The sequence below is a fragment of the Pyrgilauda ruficollis genome, unplaced genomic scaffold (genome assembly GCF_017590135.1).
Source record: "Pyrgilauda ruficollis isolate IOZ18807 unplaced genomic scaffold, ASM1759013v1 scaffold50, whole genome shotgun sequence".
NCBI classification, from domain to species: domain Eukaryota; kingdom Metazoa; phylum Chordata; class Aves; order Passeriformes; family Passeridae; genus Pyrgilauda; species Pyrgilauda ruficollis.
The window spans coordinates 8,931,970-8,950,100 of NW_024526600.1; the positions used below are offsets into that span (position 1 = coordinate 8,931,970).

Genomic DNA, 18,131 nt, shown 5'->3' on the forward strand with positions numbered 1-18,131 from the left:
AACTCTCACTTCTCAAGCCACAAAAAAAGTCTCTGCATCACCCCAAGGCACCCACACCAAGGGGTTCTCCCTGGAAATAAATTCCTTCCCTCTCTCAGGGCCTTGCAGGTCACCTGTAGCAGAGCAGCCATGCCAGGAACCCCCTCTCAGCTGCCACAGCAAAACTCTTCCAAGCCAGATTTTAACCTGTGATAATTTACAAACCAACCCAAGACAGCTCTAGGTTTACCTCAAATTTGACAGCACAAAAAACAACAATATCAGGGGTAATTTTACCTTTTGCCAGCCAGCAGACTGCAGCCCTCAGGAGGTCCTGGCGTGCTTGGCCATCAGAAAAAGCCAGATACACTTGCCCTGAGTTGCTTTAAGCACTGCTTTAAGTATGCACAGCTGTGACAGGGGAGCCTCCATTTACACCCCAGCAATGGAGCTCTCTTCAGATTACACAGCATTTTAAACAGGTGCTGAGGACTATACATGATAAAAGGCCATAAAAAAATAGGTGCACTAACCCCAGGGTGGTCTGTTTTTTTCCTTTATAAACATTTTTAATTGATTCTACAGGACAGAAGACCAGAATAACCTATTAATCCCAATATAAGTTTTGCCCTGAGTAAAAGGTTGGACTGGATTTACTTTTAACCAGATCTGTCCCTTGTGTAACTCTGTGGAAGACAATCAAGTTACAGCATGGGAAAATGCACACTTTTATATCTAAATGCAAGCTGTCTTTATTAACTCACTGCAGATGGACGCAGGTGCAGGTAGTTGCTACTGATCCCCTTTAGAAACTCAGCCACACAGTTCCCCCTAAAGATATGTGCATGCTAAAAGGAAAAAGCTGAAGTTGCACAGGCCAAATGTTAAGCTCCTGCAACAAAAAGAGAGATTCCTGTGACAGTAGGAGAAGTTTCTGGGTCTCCAGTGTTGCTCCCTGATGGCCACAGGGTCCAGGACAAGAGCACTGGAATATCCTTCTGGATGGCTGGGAGATGCATTTTGGGCCCCTGAGGCTATAACATATTTCTCTCTTGCATGTCATTCCATTAAACCACTTCTTCTGTATCAGATGGTCGTTTCCTCAGCAGTTTCTGGAAGGAGGTAAATCCCTTAACTGCCTTGGAATAAATCCCCAAGTTATTAGGAGTCCCAAGGGGACACAGGGCTCCAGCTGTGCCAGGCTGCAGCACTGCTCCTTCCAGGTTTGGAATAGCAAGAAAGAGGACAAGCATCTCCCTATCCAAGCCTCAAAAAAACAAGATAAAAGCACAATACAAGTTGATCTTTTTTGTTTTGTTTTATTTTGTTTTGTTTTTGTTTTGTTTTGGGTGCAGCCCAGTTAGTTTTGATCTGATTTGCTGGGGTTCTTTTCACTCTCATCAGTTAATGGGAATTAAACCAAAGGAAAAGCCCTGCTGGTTTGATCAACCCACCCAGGCAGTTCTGTAACCATGCAGTGATTCTACATGTGGTATCACTCAGTTAATAAACAGGAGCTGATGCTCTCAGCCTTCCCGTGGCCGGGCAGTGCACCAGCCCCTCGCAGGTAACAAACAGGCTGCTGATTTTCCCTCAGAAACTGCAGCTGAGGTGGAGCTGAGGTGCAATCCACACCACAGGGATGCAAAATTGGGATTTCACAAGACCTTCAGAGAAACAGCTGCAGTGTGAGCACACCACTGATGGGATTTCTGGTCCAACCTCTGAGGCCACCCTGCACCCAAGGGCTGCCACGCTGCGCAGGTTTCGTGGCCTCTTTGCCAGAAAACTCACGAGGAGGAAAGGAGTTCAAGGCTATATGAGAAATGTTTTGCCTCTGGATAGGTTTTATAATTTTTGTAGCTCGTGAAATTCCTTGTTTGGACAAAAAGAAAAGGGTCAGGGCATCACATCAAAGCTTGCACAGGTGACATAAAACCTTCATGCCCTTCTGTCCAGCAAGAGGCTTTAACAAGAGCAATCTTTTTCTGCACGCTGCACCCAGGAGAGAACAAAATCCTCTCTAAGATGCCCACCAAGGAAAATGGATTGGTTTTGTTGGGTTTGCTACCTGACACATTAAAAAGTTCTTTAAAAATATCAGTTCTCCACTGGCTGCACCTGCACTGCTCAGGACTGCTGGCATTGAGAGAACGCTTTCTAGGTAGAAAAATGCTCAATTCCACTTATTCTATGAAAAATCTAAAAATATTCATCCCCAAAGCAACCCGATAAGCAGCTAATAAGTCTACAGATGTGCTGTGCTCAGTTTTTTCTGCCGTGAGGACTGTCTCAGAGCAGAAAGCCACGGATTTTTGAGAGCACAGGAAGTCATATAAACTCCAGCTACACACCTGGGTCGAGCCTAGAAATTTCCCATTTCTTGGCAGGTGGGCATGGATATGCAGGCTCTCCTCTTTTGGGCTTCTGGGAATCGTGTGTGGGGGCAGCCATCCCACATTGTAAATCCTGGGGGTTTTTTCTGGCCTCCTCAGGATTTTATGCTCCATGGACCAGAAAACCCCCAAAGCCTTGAGAATCAGGATTGTCCAAAGAAATCCTCCAGGGGCAGTGCTGTGGAATCCACAGCTAGATGTAACCACTCGCTGAAGAATGGAAAAAAGGTAAGAGGCTGGGATTTCACCTCCCTTTGGCCCCAGCAGCACCCTTGGCGGGGTGGTTTTGCCTTCCAGCTGTGCAAGGCTCCTCCTTGGCATCTTTTTTCCACCCCCAGCAACAGGACACGTGGCCTTCTTCCAGTTTAATTCATCTGGATGGCAACTTTCAGGTTTTGGAGATGCCACCCTCTAATTTCCATGTGCTTTGAACAGCTGCTTCAACAGGTTCTCTAAAATAGTGGTTAAGAATCATATCCTAAGAAGACGAATATGACTACTGCCAGCAAGAGTATAAAATATTTTATAAGATTGCATCTACTAAAGAGATATTTGTAGATTTGTTTCTAACTGTGGCAAGAAAATCCACACCAGAAAAAACCCCACATGGTTTATTTTTAACTTTTGTGTCGCTGTTTTGATCTCTCAATTATATTAAAATCTATTCTGAGTGCCCAAATGCACACAAAGACATTGAAAAAAAAATCACTCAACAAACAATATAAACCCAGTGTTTTGGCACTGCCTGAAAAAATGAGAGTGAAATTATCGGGGTTGCAAAAACATTTATTTCCACTTACAGAGCAAAATCTCACCAACAAAATCAAGTTGTTTGATTGGTTTTAGTTTTTATTAAGTCATCCGGGCCTGCTGCAGCCATAATCTCCACCTTAAAAATCTACTGCAATTTCATGTATTAAACACTGAAAAAAAAAAATCATACAAGCTGATGCCATACCCTTAAATTTCTTGAAGCTACAATTGAGTTGTAACCAAGCCCCTGAGTGCAGTACAGCACGGGGCTGTCAAGCCATGACAGCTCTATCCCAGCTCCTGCTGCAGTCCCTGGTAGCCTTTGTCCAGGCTGCCAAAATCCCCCCTAGCCAGGGGAGGTCACATCCAACAGCAGAGGGTAGGAAATCCTCCTTGTGGGAGCTGTTCTCCCACGGAGCAGATTGCACAGGTTGTTCTCTTGCTCCTGGAGTGTGAGCAGCGCAGAGTTAGGGAAAAGCCAGGGGTGATGAGCCACGGAAATTTGGGGTTTTCCCCCCATTTTGTGGCTCTCACGGTGTGCCAGGGCTTTGTGGCAACGAGCAGCAGGGCAGAGGGACCACGCTGGGTGGGGACCAGCCCTGATGCAGGCAGCAGCAATATCAACAGGGCTGTCATCTCTCTGTGCCCAGCACACCAGGGAGAGGGGAAAATGGGATTTGTCTTTTAGGACAAAGATTTTTCAGGTGTAGGTGATGCCCTGTGAAGGCTGACCTAGAACAGAGACTGGGCAGAGGTAAAGAATAAAATAGGGATTTATTCAAAGGATCTCCTCAATGGATCCACCTTGGGCAGCACAAGAGCCCAGCCAGGGCTGCACCCAAGATGAACCAAAATGGTCCCAAAATGCACAAGTGCTCACGGGGTCTCTCACTGTGATCAGTTCTGCTCCATTTGCATATTGGGGTTAATTGCACAATAATTACAGCTTTAGCCCATGCAGTCCCATCCTTCTTGTTTTTCTCTCTCCAGCTCACGCTGTTTGTGCTCTTGGGCTGAGATTTGGATCATTTGTCCTTGGTGCCCAGCTGGAGCAGGAATTGTTTTGTCTCCCTGCTCTGTGCAGAGATCTCAGCATCCCCACATATGAAGCCCAGAACCACACACTAAAGCAGCACAGAATCTGAAAAATATAAAAGCTAAAACCTGAGGCATCACAGGGGCAGAACCACACACTAAAGCAGCACAGAATCTGAAAAATATAAAAGCTAAAAGCTGAGGCATCACAGGGATGGGAAGAGCTGTGTGAGTCCATGTGAATCATGAACTCTGAAGCTGAAAAGACTGAGAGGTTTCTCTGCCTCAGGCCATTCCAAATGATTTCTGTGAGACACCAGACCAGATTATTTTCTTGAAAGCCCTTGCTGACAAAGGTTTCAAACCAGCTTTGCTGCTGATTTTGGAGCATAGCTAGTGTCCAAGTGAAAACTTCTGAATTATTCCACAGCTACACCACTCATTGTATTTGTTGCCCTCTTTGCTGTGATTTAATCATTCCCACTGTTTTGTATAAGGCACATTAAGAAGTTTCACCAGAAAAGAGAAAAATTTCCAGTTTTAAGGTTACAAAGTAGACCTGAGATTTTCTAAAATGCAATGACAAACCCAACAAGAACCAAAGGCAACAGGGCATTTAACAAAGTCAGGCTTCTACCTTGGCTCTCCCATGTTGCTGAGCACAACAGAAACACATAGAGAATGAAATGCAATGAGTTTTCAACGATGAGCATTTTCCTCAATGAAGTACTCCACCACCATTCAGCCTTGCCAAATCTGGCAGTGCCCCAGCAAGGGCTGGGCAGTGGTGCTGGTATCCCTCAGGGAAGCCTGGAGCTGAGTTTTGGGGTCTCCAGACTGAGTGAATTCCCCTTCCTTCCTGCCTTCCCCCACGGCTGTGCTGCACACCCTCCTTCAGCTGGGAAGCAGTGCTGGAAATCACAGCACCACAGGGAAATTGTGGTCTTGAGGAGATCCACAGGGGCTGTGGCACCACGGGGTGTGATGCCAGGGATGTGGATGCAAGATCAAAGCAAAGGAAAAAAACACCCCATATTTAACAGAACATTTTTTCTTTTTTTTATTTTTTTTTTTATTTTTTTCCCCTTTTACCTCTGAGGGTTGGATAAAGTGTGCATGGCCTAAAAAGAAAAATATGTGCACATTACTCTAAGCTTCTAATGGTAGCAATAAGTCTCAGGGGTGCTTCTCCGAGTTGCAGTTGGACTTTTACAATATGCAGAACCCCCTTTTAAGGCATCTCATTCTGCTTTCTCACAAATGCAAAGAGCTAGGCAATTACTGAGAGGTTGGAAGTGCCACAACCCTCAAATGACACAAGAGCCGATGTATTTTTCTTCCAAGAACCTTACTCTCTTATGTTCTGCAAAGAGATTTATAATGCACTGCTCCCATTCCACATCCAAGCCCTGCACAGCATCTCTGGAGAGAGGGGTAACTTTAGCCCTGTGTCCAAACCCTGCTAAGGCTAAATGAAGGAAACAGGAATGCTTCCCCTGAGTCCTCTGCTCCTGCCTCTGATATTACTGAGCTTGGTATTTCAGGGACTAAACCAGATCTTTTTTTTTTTTTTCCCTCTCACTCTCCCACTGGAAAATTAATCAGCTTTTCACAAACTGTAGGTGAAATTTCTGACAAGCCTTCTGAGCTTTTTCAGATTCCTTTGTACTGGAAGATATAGTTTTTGTCTGCATAGTAATGGCAACCACTCCCTCAAGATACAGGACTAACATTTAGCCTAAAACATCAAGCAGATTTCATATACCTGGTGATCCAAGCCCATAAAACTTTTAATCATTAAACATTTTTTAAAATATTTCAAGAATATTTCAAAATTTTTATAGCTTCGGTATCACAGTAACTGCACACAGCCAGAGCTGTCATAGCAAACTCAATGTTTTACAGTGTGACAAGAATAGTTACTTGGATGAAGAAGTCCTGTTGACAAAATAATCGAATAATAGCAGATAAATTTGAAAGTTCCCCTTTTGGGAAGCCACTGAGACATTTGTGACCATTGGTTCCCTTGGCTCTGTGCCTTTTCAGTCAGATACTGCACAGACACCGAGGACACGGATGAAAGAAGGGCAAGACCTAAATTTCAGATTGTAAATTCCAAAGCATTAAGAGAAAAATATCCAAACTGGTTGTTCCATTGGTTTCCCACAAGATGGAAAACTTTTTGCTCTGTCTTCTCAAGGAGCACTATCTACTGTGATCCACAGGATCTTCCTGTTGAGAGCAGCAAATTATTTAACCTGTAATTTTAGCACCCTTCTAGCAGGCACTTAGCAACAAAAGGCCACAGCCAAAATCATTGCAAGGACTCTTTGGGAGGCCACTGAACAGCCAGGAATTGCCTGTACTAAAGGTAAAGACTTGGGCTTGGGAAGAAATCCTGTGAAAGGTGTTCCTCCAAAAAGGCACCCAACAGACCCCAGAGAAAACACCGAAGCAGGCAGACTGGGGGGAAGGGTTTTTTTTGGTGCTGCGCCTGCCGTGGTTAAAAACAGACTAAATACACAAAAATACACTTCAGACTGAGTGCTTGAAATCCAAACCAGCAGTAGGTGTTGGGGCAGCCAGAGAGAACAGGCCAAAGAGCTGCTTGTGTCCATAATGTTTATAATAATATAAATTTGTATAGATTATGCATCACAACACGAGCTGAGATGATGGAGCCTGGTCTGTACACTGTAGAGAGCTGGATCACAATCACCCAACTGTACCTTAAGCATGGAGGAGCTGCTTGGTGTGTGGGTGCTATTAAATATCTGTTTTTACAGTCTAAATGCATAGGTCATGGTACTTGCTCAGCAGAGGATTTACTGCATAGAAATTACAACAGAAGGGAGAAAGAATGCACTCAGTTTTGGGTGTTAGGAGTAGCAAAGGTCTCTGATTTCTTCAGGCTTGTGTCTGCCTTCTGTCCTCCTTCTGATGGGATCTCTTACCTTGCAGCAGGAAACTGATAAAGCTGTGTTACAGCTCCTGGCTGGTGCCAGGGACAGAGGTTTACTCCATTTTAATCTTTATTTTATATTTGTTTGAAGGAATAGAAAGGCTTAATTACAGTTATTTATATAGTCCATGCTGGGGAGGTGTTCCCTTACAGATTTTTGGTGGTATCTGATATACTGTTTTTTTTCACAAAAACCCTCCAGAACCTTTTATGAAGAGGACAGCTTATATATGAGGAAGAGGTAAAAAGAGGCAGAAAATAAATTTCTCTGTGGGCCAACTCCTCTGTCTCCAAAATCCCACAGGCACAATGAGAGAAGCTGGGAACAGAAAGTACAAAATGGAACCACTGGTCAGGCTGGTGCAAAACTACCAGATCTCCAATTTTTTTTTTTGGTTTTCGGATTTTTTGTTTGGTTTTTTTGGTTTTTTTTTTTTTGTTTTTTTTTGGTTTTTTTTTGTTTTTTTTTCATTTAAACAAATAGGGTTTAGCATTTATATGTTTTCAACTGGCTTCACTTCATCTCAGTGCCTTAAAATAAAATGTTTTACTCTACACTCCCATGAACACATTGAGACTAAACACTCATTTTTTTGTTCCTACAGGCCTTGAGGCAGGAGAAGAAGCCAAAAGCCTGCTTTCCTAAATCCCCAAAAATTAAGAATAAAAAGGTCTGGTGATTTCACACTCTCTTGCAAACATACACTTCTTTAAAGGGCTGGAAGCTAAACTCAGTATTAATTGCAAATCCATAGTGAGTAGACACTCACTTTACTGAAGAAACTTAAAAACTGAGATTTCTAAGGCTACTGGATAAAAGAGGAGTGGAGATAAAGGATATTTCTCCCCTTACATGGAGAGCAATAGAGTGAATTGAAAGATTTCTAATAAACCTCAACTACCTTCAAAGTGATATATCAGTGATGAACCTTAGTTGCTGAATCTAATTAAAAATTAATAATGGAATTTGCTAGCCAAATGTTCCCTTAATGATGACTCTTAAGTCATTGCTTGATGGCAAAATTCAAAGCAGAGCCTGGTCATGCACTGAAGTATTTGTCTGGGTGCATTTTATTTCTGTTTCATAATTAGGAATCTTAACAGTCAAAAGTGTTTGATTCATTGAGGATTTCAGAGTCTGTGGGATTTATAGCATTTATTATATATTTATATTTTTCTATTTATTATTTATTTATAGCACAGATTATAGCAACCAGGGACTGGTCCAAGTACTGGCTATTCTCCTGGAGAAGTCCTGGAGCCCAGGCAACTGGAGAGGAGCAAAGATCATCCTGAGCTTTGAAGAGAGCAGAAAAGCAGAGCCAGGCAATTCCAGAGCAGGTATGCTAACCTCAAATACCCAGAAAGATTTTACATATTTATATATAAATATATATAGCAGCTGGAGGATTACAAGGTCTTAAGAAACCAACTCAGATTTGTCAAGAATAAACAAATCCTGTCAGACTCATCTAATTTATTTCTGTGGCAGGATAATCTAAAAAGTAGTGGATGTGATTTATCTTGTCTTTACTGAGACTTCTGGTGCTGCCCCCCTTGACATTCTCATGAGCTAACTGGGGAAATATGGGCTATTATGAAATCATTTTAATGTGAAAGCAGAGTGAAAAATCCCATGTACTGAGCACTCTCCATTTACCAGAGGTTCTGTGGCCATCTGAAAAGGATCATGAGGAAGCCAAGGGAAAGCTGCTCTTTGTGTTTGTGCTGTTCACCTTGGCATGAGAAAACTTCATGAACACCATGTGCCTGTTTGTACACGGGAATGAATCCAAGCTGAGGGAAATATCTTTAAAATAAATAATTTTTTTAAATTGGGAAAGTAAAGTTCATTAAGGAATCCCAAAGGATTGGACCGAGGACTGAAAAAGGAACTGAGTGCACAGCCATTAAACAGGGAATTACTGACCAGGCAGTGATGGCTTGGAAAGAAACTGAGGCATTAGAGCAGCTCAGAAAATGAAAAGAAGTCAATAGCATGGATATCCACACAAATTAACAGGGGTGGCACGTGTGAGACAGCAGAAATAATTCTCTGATTTCACTTGGCACTGCTTGGGCTCTTAATGGAGCAGATATCTGGACCATATTAATGGTCCAGATATCTGGAGCAGATATCTTCTTCTTGGGAAGAAATGCAGAGTGGAAAAACACCACCTGGGCAGCACTAACAAACCCCAACAGGCATATTGAATTGAGGGAAGTGATTATCAGCAATTTACCTCTCCAGACTCGATGATCCTGATGGGTCCCTTCCAAATCAGCACATTCTGGGATTCTGTGGTGGTGGGAGCTGCCAGGCAGTTCCTTGTCCTGCTGTTGTTAAGTGAGTGCATCCTGCTGCCCTTCCAGAGCTGGCTACATCAATTAATCAAACTAATACCATTTTACAGTAAAAGCAATAAAAACACCAATAGCCACCGTGCTCTCCAGGATCCAGAGCAAATATAATGTACCAGCAGTGCCACAGGGATAGACACAAGCTGGGGCAACACAACTGCTGAGGTGAAACCTGTTCACAGAGAAAATGGTTTGCACCATTATCTGCGTGGATTTCACCCTACCAGAGCCCTGGTGCTCAAGCACAGCATCAAACCCCCTGTTTGGAAGGTAAAATGACACCATTCATGCACCACAGCATGAAGCATTCTGGTGGCAGGAAGGACAAGGGGCTTCCAGTCCAGCTGTGGTCATTTAAGGACAAGTCCAGCTCTGGGTGACTTTCCCTGTTTCTTTTCCCCTTGCTGTTGAACACACCAAGACAGAATGCCACCCCCACCCCAAAAAAGAGGTATGCTGCATCCACGTTCATAAAGTTTATCAACTTACAGACTCCAGGACAGGTATATCATTCATTGTTTTGCACCAGTAAGCAGAGTAGTATACAAAAGCATGCAAAAATCAGTTATGGTACAGAAAGAACCTGTAAAATTCAAGAAACTGGCAAGCATCAAAACCATTCCTATTTTCCTAGGAAGAGGATTCCTGAGTTGTGTATGTTGGCATTTTCAAAGACCCTGTACTTGGGTGAAGCACAAAGAAACAACATGGCAGGGACATAACAAAACAGGGGCAAAATATTATCTAATACAGATACTCAGAGGCAAGAAATGATCATGGGGTGAAATTACAGTACGTGGTGGGCTATTTTATTTTGTTGAAAAGTACATCTTTGACTGGATTGAACATATTAATAAGATGAAAATAGGTCCACTGTCGAGGGAGGAAAGAAAGCAAAAGTTTGGAAATACTTGACACAACTAAAATAAATGACAGCTTTTTTCAATATCCCATAGGCAGGCTGTAGAAGATGATGTTTTCCAGTATCCATGGAGAAAGTAAAGTCTTTGACTGATGTAAGTCAGTTTTGCACAAATGCTGGTCTGTTTAGTTAAAACCTGCACTGCTTGGTTTCTTTTAATAGATAATATAGGTAATATCTAGCTTTCACTCCAGACCCATGCTTTAACACTCAGGATTTATCTATATTTAATTACAATTTTATCACACTAATCAAATAAATTTACTTTGTCCTCCAAGCAATCACCTCAGTATTTCAGTATGTAAAAAATACTTTCATTATGTTTATTATAAAAATATAAATGTTTCCACTACAAATCATTTTACATTAGTAAGAGGCCATCTACAATTGCACAATATATAATCTAAATGAGTAAGTAATGCTTTTGAAATACAAGTTAAAGTAAATACATATTGCCAATCAAATCACATCTATACATTGCTTATTGGATGCTAAGTTACAGCACAAAAACTAGATTATGTTAACAGAAATAAATAAAATGGAAACTATATTGAAAGGTACAAACCCAATAATATGGCGTGTCATTTTATGAGCAGTTTGCATTTTGCTTGATGTCCATAACCTGTACAGGCAGATGGCCACACGACCTCTATTTCTCTACTCCACACTGAAGAATTGTACACTGCTATGTTTACATATGTACAGGGGGACAGGGAGTACAGGATGCTTGCAACAGAGGCCACTTACAGTACAAATCAACTTCTGACAGGGAGAGAAAACCAAACGGGTTTTAAAAACTCTCAGCTCCTAACAGCAAAGAAAAGCAAAACCCAGCTGCTTCATATTTTTTTCCCCTCGGTGAGATTGAATCTTTTATGCTGAGCAGGCCTGGACAGTGGGCAAGAACACGACAGGAGGAAATTGAGGGTGGTTGGTGCAAAGTTTTCAAGTGTCTAAAACTCTAAGAACTCGGGTCTGTGTCCCCAGAAGCATCTCCCAGAGGTCAGCCCCCACCCCAGCCCCTTGTCCCCACGCTCCAGCAGCAGGGTGAAGCTGAGGAGACTTGTTACAAAAAGCTGTCCCCACACAGACAGTGTTTGCCACTGGGTTTTGGTGGCTTAAATTCGTTAACAGTGTCTGATTTAGAGCAATCTCAGCCCGAAGTAAAGATTGATTCTGAATGAACTAAGCAACACAAAACAGCTTTTGTGTCCAGCTTGCTGCATTTCATGATAGATTGGGGCAGATAAGGGGAAGTGTTCTTTACTGCTTAAGTGCTTTATTTTACCCTTTTTCCATTTTTCTTTTTTCTTTTTTTTTGGTGTGTTTAATTTCAATTTCAAAACCCATTCACTTCTCTTTCAGAAAGGATTACTGATTATTATGCTGTGAGTGTGTTTCAAACCCAGTCCTTTACAGCATGCTCACTACCAGCACTCATGAAAAGGCCTCCAACACTCCTTCTCTTTAGCAATGTGTGATAAATGTTGTGACTGGATATTTTTTAAGTCCTGGATTCATGCAGAACAGTTTCAGCCCCACAAGCCCTAGAAACTGATTCTTTCCTCACTTATATACCAAGGAGTTTCAAAACCCAAGCCAGCAGAAGGAAGCACAAGTGGTCACCTGCTTTTGCATGCACAGAGAAAACACAATGTGCCATTTTTTCATCTGCCTCTCATCACACAGTCTTGAATTTTTAGGGATTCATCATCAGAATCCAATGTAGATTCCAGAATATCGAGTTGGGAAGCAGAATGGTTTCCCCTGGTGACCAAGGCCTGCCCTCTGTGTGCCTGGCATCACGTCTAGAGCATTAAGAAGCACAAGAAATGGCTCACACTGTGTTTTAAACCTCACATTTTCAGAGCAAAGAGTGGTGTCTGCTCAGAACTGGGACTGATGTGCTCCAGAACAAAAACTTAGGAGATGGGAAGCTCTTTGGAAGATGCTGGAAATGGTGCAGGCCTCAAAATCCACTTTTCAGTCTCCTTTTTCCAATGGGAGATGTGAACGTTCCCCTAGACTTGGGCTCCCTTCTGCTTTCTTTCAAGGAACAGGTACTCACTGAAGCTGTGCCCAAAATTTAGGTCCCCTACAGGATGGCAGTGCCTCTGCAGGGGGGTTTCTAGCTCAGGCATGTGTAAACTTCCACACCAAAGCCTCCCTTCACAGCTCAAGTCATCCTTTTAAACAAGGGTCACTTCTCAGGGAACCCAAAAAGCATCATCAGTTAAAGCAGGATGCAACAAACCCTGGCCCTCTTTTCTATTTTCTTGGCAGATCTCCTTCCTGAACACCAAGAACATTATTGTGACAGGAAAGCAGCCCTGGGGAAGGAAATGGGATGTGCTGTTTGGGGCAGATCCTGATCTAAAGATCAATGCACACACCACTGACAAAACCCCAGCCTGGTTGGAAATACCACTCACAGCAAATGATAGAAATCTCATTGCCAAAAAAAAGTTCAGATGCTTTTCATAGTGTCAGTGCTGGAAAAAAGACCACCTTTCTTTCCTTCTGTATTCCATGCATGGTGCTATGAGTATAAAATCATCTAGTAACTAACCCTCAGACAATTTCTCAGGCTGAACCAATGAAGTTTGGATAACATTTGGCACTTGGCAATAATACAGCCAGGTTAAGGTATTTAAGCATAAATATAAACAATAATGGAAAAAAAAAACAAAACAAAACAAGAAAATAAATAAGCCTTTTAAAAATTAAGACTTGTTTCCATTTAAATGAACACAGTTAGGGAAGCTAACATAATGGTGAAAATTTTTTGTCAACTAACTCAAAGTTACTACAAACTTTATTTCTGTGTTCCTTCCTGAAGCTGAAATAGCATGTTACAATGACATTATAGTAAATATGGCCAGACAGGTTGTGAGGTATAGTCCTCTATTTTCCTTGCTTTTAAAGAAATAAAATACCTGTTACAGATCTCTTCTGTATAAAAATACTGCAAGTCTTTCTTTCTTCTTGTTTGCTGTATAGATCAAATACACAGCTTTTATGTCCATGGGTTTTTTCTGTTATTCAGTCATTTAATATTCAAATGGCTCTAGGTTTTAGTAACACTGGTTTTTACTTGGAAGGATTTTTCACATGTTTTTTTTTTTTTTTCTTTTGATATTTACTATCTGCATTAACAGTCAGTCAAGAGCACCCACCCTTTAGGATTAACAGATAGAAAACAAGTTTGCTCCTATTTTTAAGGCATTTATACTCAGTGTTTGAGTGTCTTGTGGGTTTGAAATCTCAACCATTGCGTTTCCAAAGCTGTTGCAAAGATCTCCTTTAAATTCTGCCGTTTGTCAGCCATCACTTTTCACCTGCCATGCAACTTTGCTCCTTTTTTTTTTTTTCCTCTCCTGAGCAACATCATTTTGGTACCTTACACAGGAACAGGGCTGTTCTTTGTATGAGTTTCTAGAGCTTTGATACTGCTGACAATCTTCTTTTGAGGGCCCACCACTGTGACGCCAACTTTCTTCATGTCACTGGAAAAAAAGAGGAGGCGTGTGAGTGAGGACACTCGAGTTTCACAGCTCTGAGCCCAGCAAGCAGCAATGAACCTGCCCATCTCACACTGCTGCACTGCAGGAGCCTCCAGGTACAGGGACACTGCTGGAACACAAGCCCTGCTGCAAAAAAAACACCGACAGCAACCGCCTGAAAACACAAGGGGGGTGCAGAAAAATAGAGTGAAAGCTCATTTTGCCTTGTTGTGGAAGAAAACATGGAAGAAAAGGCAATGAAATAGTTTTCTGGTGATGTAAGCACTGGGGTTCTGGAGCAAGGGGGTCCCTGCTGCATCAGCTGAGCCTCTCTGACATCTCCATCCCCCCCAATCTGGTGGCTTTTCCTGGGCACTGCTGACACATCACTGGCCTCTGAAAGGTTCTCTGAGCTCTGCCATCAGCTCTGAGGTGAAGGAGTCCATGGCCAAGCTTCCAGGGTCTGCCCTGGTTCTCCCCTCCTCTTTGTCCAGGATCTCATTGTTCCTTGTGCAACACAGAGGTGCTTAACACCTGTGAAGGGCTAATTAACCAGGGGCTCACAGGAAATTGGGCATTCCTAGAGGATTTCTACCCTGTCCCCAAAGGGTAATTGTTACAAAAAGCCATTAGCACCCTTTTTATAGATGCAGTAATACACTAATTAATGGCATTGATGTGTTTAATTGTTGGTAGCACAGCTGCTGCATACTTCTCCATAACTTGTGTATCCAGCCAGCCCAACTGGGAATTAAGATTTCCTTTGGCATTAAATTTTTAACTGTACTTGATGCCTTTTCAGGTGCAGAGAGAACATTACCCTACTCCTACTTGTCACTGGAACAAAGATGGATTGCATTTAGAATGTAATAAACTTGCCATTTGCTCACTTCCAAGCACAGCAGGAGGGAGTTCAGCTCCTGAGTGATTATTAGCATGGAGGAGGAAAACGGCTACAAAGAATTTGCTCCTTCACCTGGTTTGGTGGAATATGGGATGGGCAATAAAGGGAAAGATTGACAATGAGCCAGCTGTAGAGAAACTCCCATGTAAAATACAGAATTTAAAGAATCAACAGAGAAACTTCAGTGAAAGGAAGCGATGCTAGTGTACCAGATGATGCATGGTGCTACTGTATTGGAAGAAACTGGGAATTTCCTTGTATTTAGTGAGAAAAAGCTGTGGGACCATGGCTTTCACACAGCCACCAGACACAGATTTCCTTCTGGCTATTTCAACCACAACAAATAATTCCCATTTGTCTCTCTAAATGTAAGAAAATTTCAGCTAAAAATGTGGAACGCCGTATAAAAGTGCCACCTTTGTGCTGATGTTTGAACTTGTAGCTGTGACAAAAACCCACAGCAAGACTGCAACTTACTCTGTGGAAATCTTGGCTATGGTGTCACAGGAGCTGTACTCCACCCCTGTGAAGATGTCCTTGCACTGCCCTGTCCGAAATCCGTTGAGCCAATCACCCGTGCTGCGGAAGGCTGAAATGTCAACGTTGCTTTGGTCCAGGAGGAGATTTGACGGCCTGAAACGAAAGAACAATGCAATGGAATTGAGGGAACAGGGAGAAACGCAGCTTTACTTTGTGTCTAAGCTCAGCAGTGGCAGGAGCATCCAGGCTGGATGTGGCTTTGCTGTTTGTCTGTGGGAGTCCTCAGCTGCTGAGGCCACCACGGGACTGCTGCTGGCAGCTCTGACAAATGCTGTGTACTCATCCCCCTGAAGAGCAGCAGCTTCCCATGCCCGTGTTTAAATCACTGCAGCATTCACCAAGTGCATTGGCACCTCCCAATTTAATGTTAACAAGGACTAAATTAGGTCATATTTATGTGATTCACCGAGTCCCAAACCTCACACAGACAATGCACACTCCAGGCTCCAAGCTCAGCGTGATGGTAGAATTTGGTCATATCAAATGTTCAGAGTATTGTGGCCCACTGACAAATCCTAAATGTTGCTGCTAAGTTAGAAGCTTCAACAATGAGCAAAGTACCTTATTTTTATTGTTTTATTGCAGGCTTACAGCCAAGCATGTGCTTAGCTGTGCTGTGCCTGAGACTGAACTAGAGAATGTTCAAAGCAGTTATCTCTGCACCTTCACAGTCTATTTTCTGCCCCAGAATTCTTTTTCCCTCTGGTAACCTGCACAGGAGTCTGACTACTGCTGCTGAACCCATTTGAAGTGACTTTTGTCCCTGAAAGCAGTGAAAATGAGAGGTGGCTGGACTGACAGCGTGATTGAAAGGCAGTGATTACACAGTGTAACAGGTAGGTGACAGCTACTGGAACTGGGGAACTGATCTGGGTTGTAAAACACTCTCTTCACTCCAAACCCAAGTCATCTCTGTTCATCACAAACATAAAGAGGAGGAGATTTTAAAGGCACCAAGAGAACCACATATTTAAACATAGTGATTTCAACCTCATAAGAAGCCTAGAAATTCTGAATCCTTCTCAATTCCAGTGTTTTAAATTTCACCAAAATCAGCAGCACTACAGCATCACATCCTTGCAGTACACCTGACTTGCCCTGGATCAGGGGATACCACTTCAGTTACAATAAGTAACATTAGTTACATCAAGACTTTTACCTTTCACTTTTGAAGCAAAGAACAATGACTTTTAGCATTGGCCACATCTGAAACAGCTCCTTTTATTCTGATGTTTTCCTGATTGTTATCAGTCAGCTGATTTCTCTCAGCCTCAGAAAGTTAATATAGTATTTTTTTCCCTTCTGGGAATGCAGGGCATAATTAAAGAGGTATTTGGATGCTTGAAAATCTTAACTCCAAACACACACAATAAGTTTCCACCAGGTCCCAGAGCTGAGATGTCCCTGATGGGGACAGATTTTCCTGGCTACCTTCCCTCCAGAGCCCAGCCAGGACTGTGACCACCGACACCAACTCTGGATTTCATATCCTGGGAACAGCCACCCATGGAAAGAAAAGCAACAGAAGACACCAGAAACCTGCCCTGTCCCCAAAACATGTGCTGGTGTCATGGTCAAACCAAATCTTAGACACCCAGCTTTAAAGGCTCAGTTTGATAATCAGGCCCAAGATAGTTTCAATCAGTAGCTGTAAGGCCTGAATTTCACTGACTACTGTTTGTCCTGTAAAAAGACAATGTTTTTTAATTTATGGTTTTCTGGGTACAGTGCCTGGAATCCCAAGATATTAATTAAGAGTATTTATGAAGTGTTCTTAGTGATAAAGCACAGATTTTTTTTTTTTCCACCAGCCTAGTACACCTTTTTAACTTAAGTCTAATAAAACAAGGTCTGACTCAAGAATCACTAATGAAAAAAAAAGTACAAACAAGTTGAAATAGAACAGGTCTCTAGGATTAGGAATTAGAGTGGCCCAAAAGAGCCTTTACGTTTATTACTTGGATCAAAGTATCATCATGACAAAAAATATGACCTAATTTTAATGCGAGTGACCTCAGAGTAACCAGCACTGTAAAGTATCATTTTTCTTCTTGCAGGATTCCAAACAAAAATTAGTTACTTTCCTCCTCAGAGAGGACATCTGGACTGTTTATCAACGAGCAGGAATTGGCCTCGCTGCGAAGAGTCTGCGCTGTCTCCTCGTGCGCACCGGGGGAAAGCTGGGCTTGCAGAGCATCTGCACACCCTGGCAGGATTTTTCCCCCTGCCCCAGCCCCTAGACAGAAGGGCTGGAGAGGGAATTTATGGTCTGGGTGATGTGTGCCATGAGCTCACACTTTAGCAGACAAATTAGGCGGGCTGCAGTCCGTGCAGCTGTGAGCGACGTCCTGCAGGGCTCCACCTGATCCTTTACAGCTTTTCATAAATCAGTACCTACCAGCTTCAGGAGAGAGTCATTAAAAAGAAATCATGGAAATTACATGTTTGCTCAGGGGAAGCGAAATAGAACATTTCTCTCTATCTTTTCTTCTCTCCCCTCCTTTTTATTTTCTTTTTTTCCTTTCTTTAACTCTTTTTACTTTGTTGCTTTGACTAACTATGATACATCCTCTCATGCCGTCTTTTGACAGTCACGGCAAGATTTTCTACCCTGCTCACCCTGACTGTTGCTGTATTTACTACACCTACAAAGTTGTATTTGCTGACATGTGGCACCCTGAAAAAAACAGCAAACAGCAAGACTCAGTTTGGAGAGACAAATTGAACAGTGAGATGCCAGTTACAAAACATCCCGTGGCTGGAAGCTTCCTCTGGA

General features: G+C 42.5%; 1 protein-coding gene across 2 annotated transcripts in view; it reads right to left on the bottom strand.

Annotated features, from left to right (window-relative positions):
* Positions 1–9,984: 9,984 nt before the first annotated feature.
* Positions 9,985–18,131, bottom strand: part of EPHA3 (EPH receptor A3) — a 182,673-nt gene continuing 174,526 nt past the window's right edge. For both annotated transcript variants that reach the window (XM_041480246.1, XM_041480245.1), the window contains exons 16-17: positions 15,293–15,448; positions 9,985–13,914 (exon numbers count right to left, since the gene is read on the bottom strand). In XM_041480246.1, the coding sequence (XP_041336180.1) occupies positions 13,809–13,914; positions 15,293–15,448 (262 nt within the window). In that variant the 3' untranslated portion in view covers positions 9,985–13,808. The remainder of the gene's footprint in view (positions 13,915–15,292; positions 15,449–18,131) is intronic.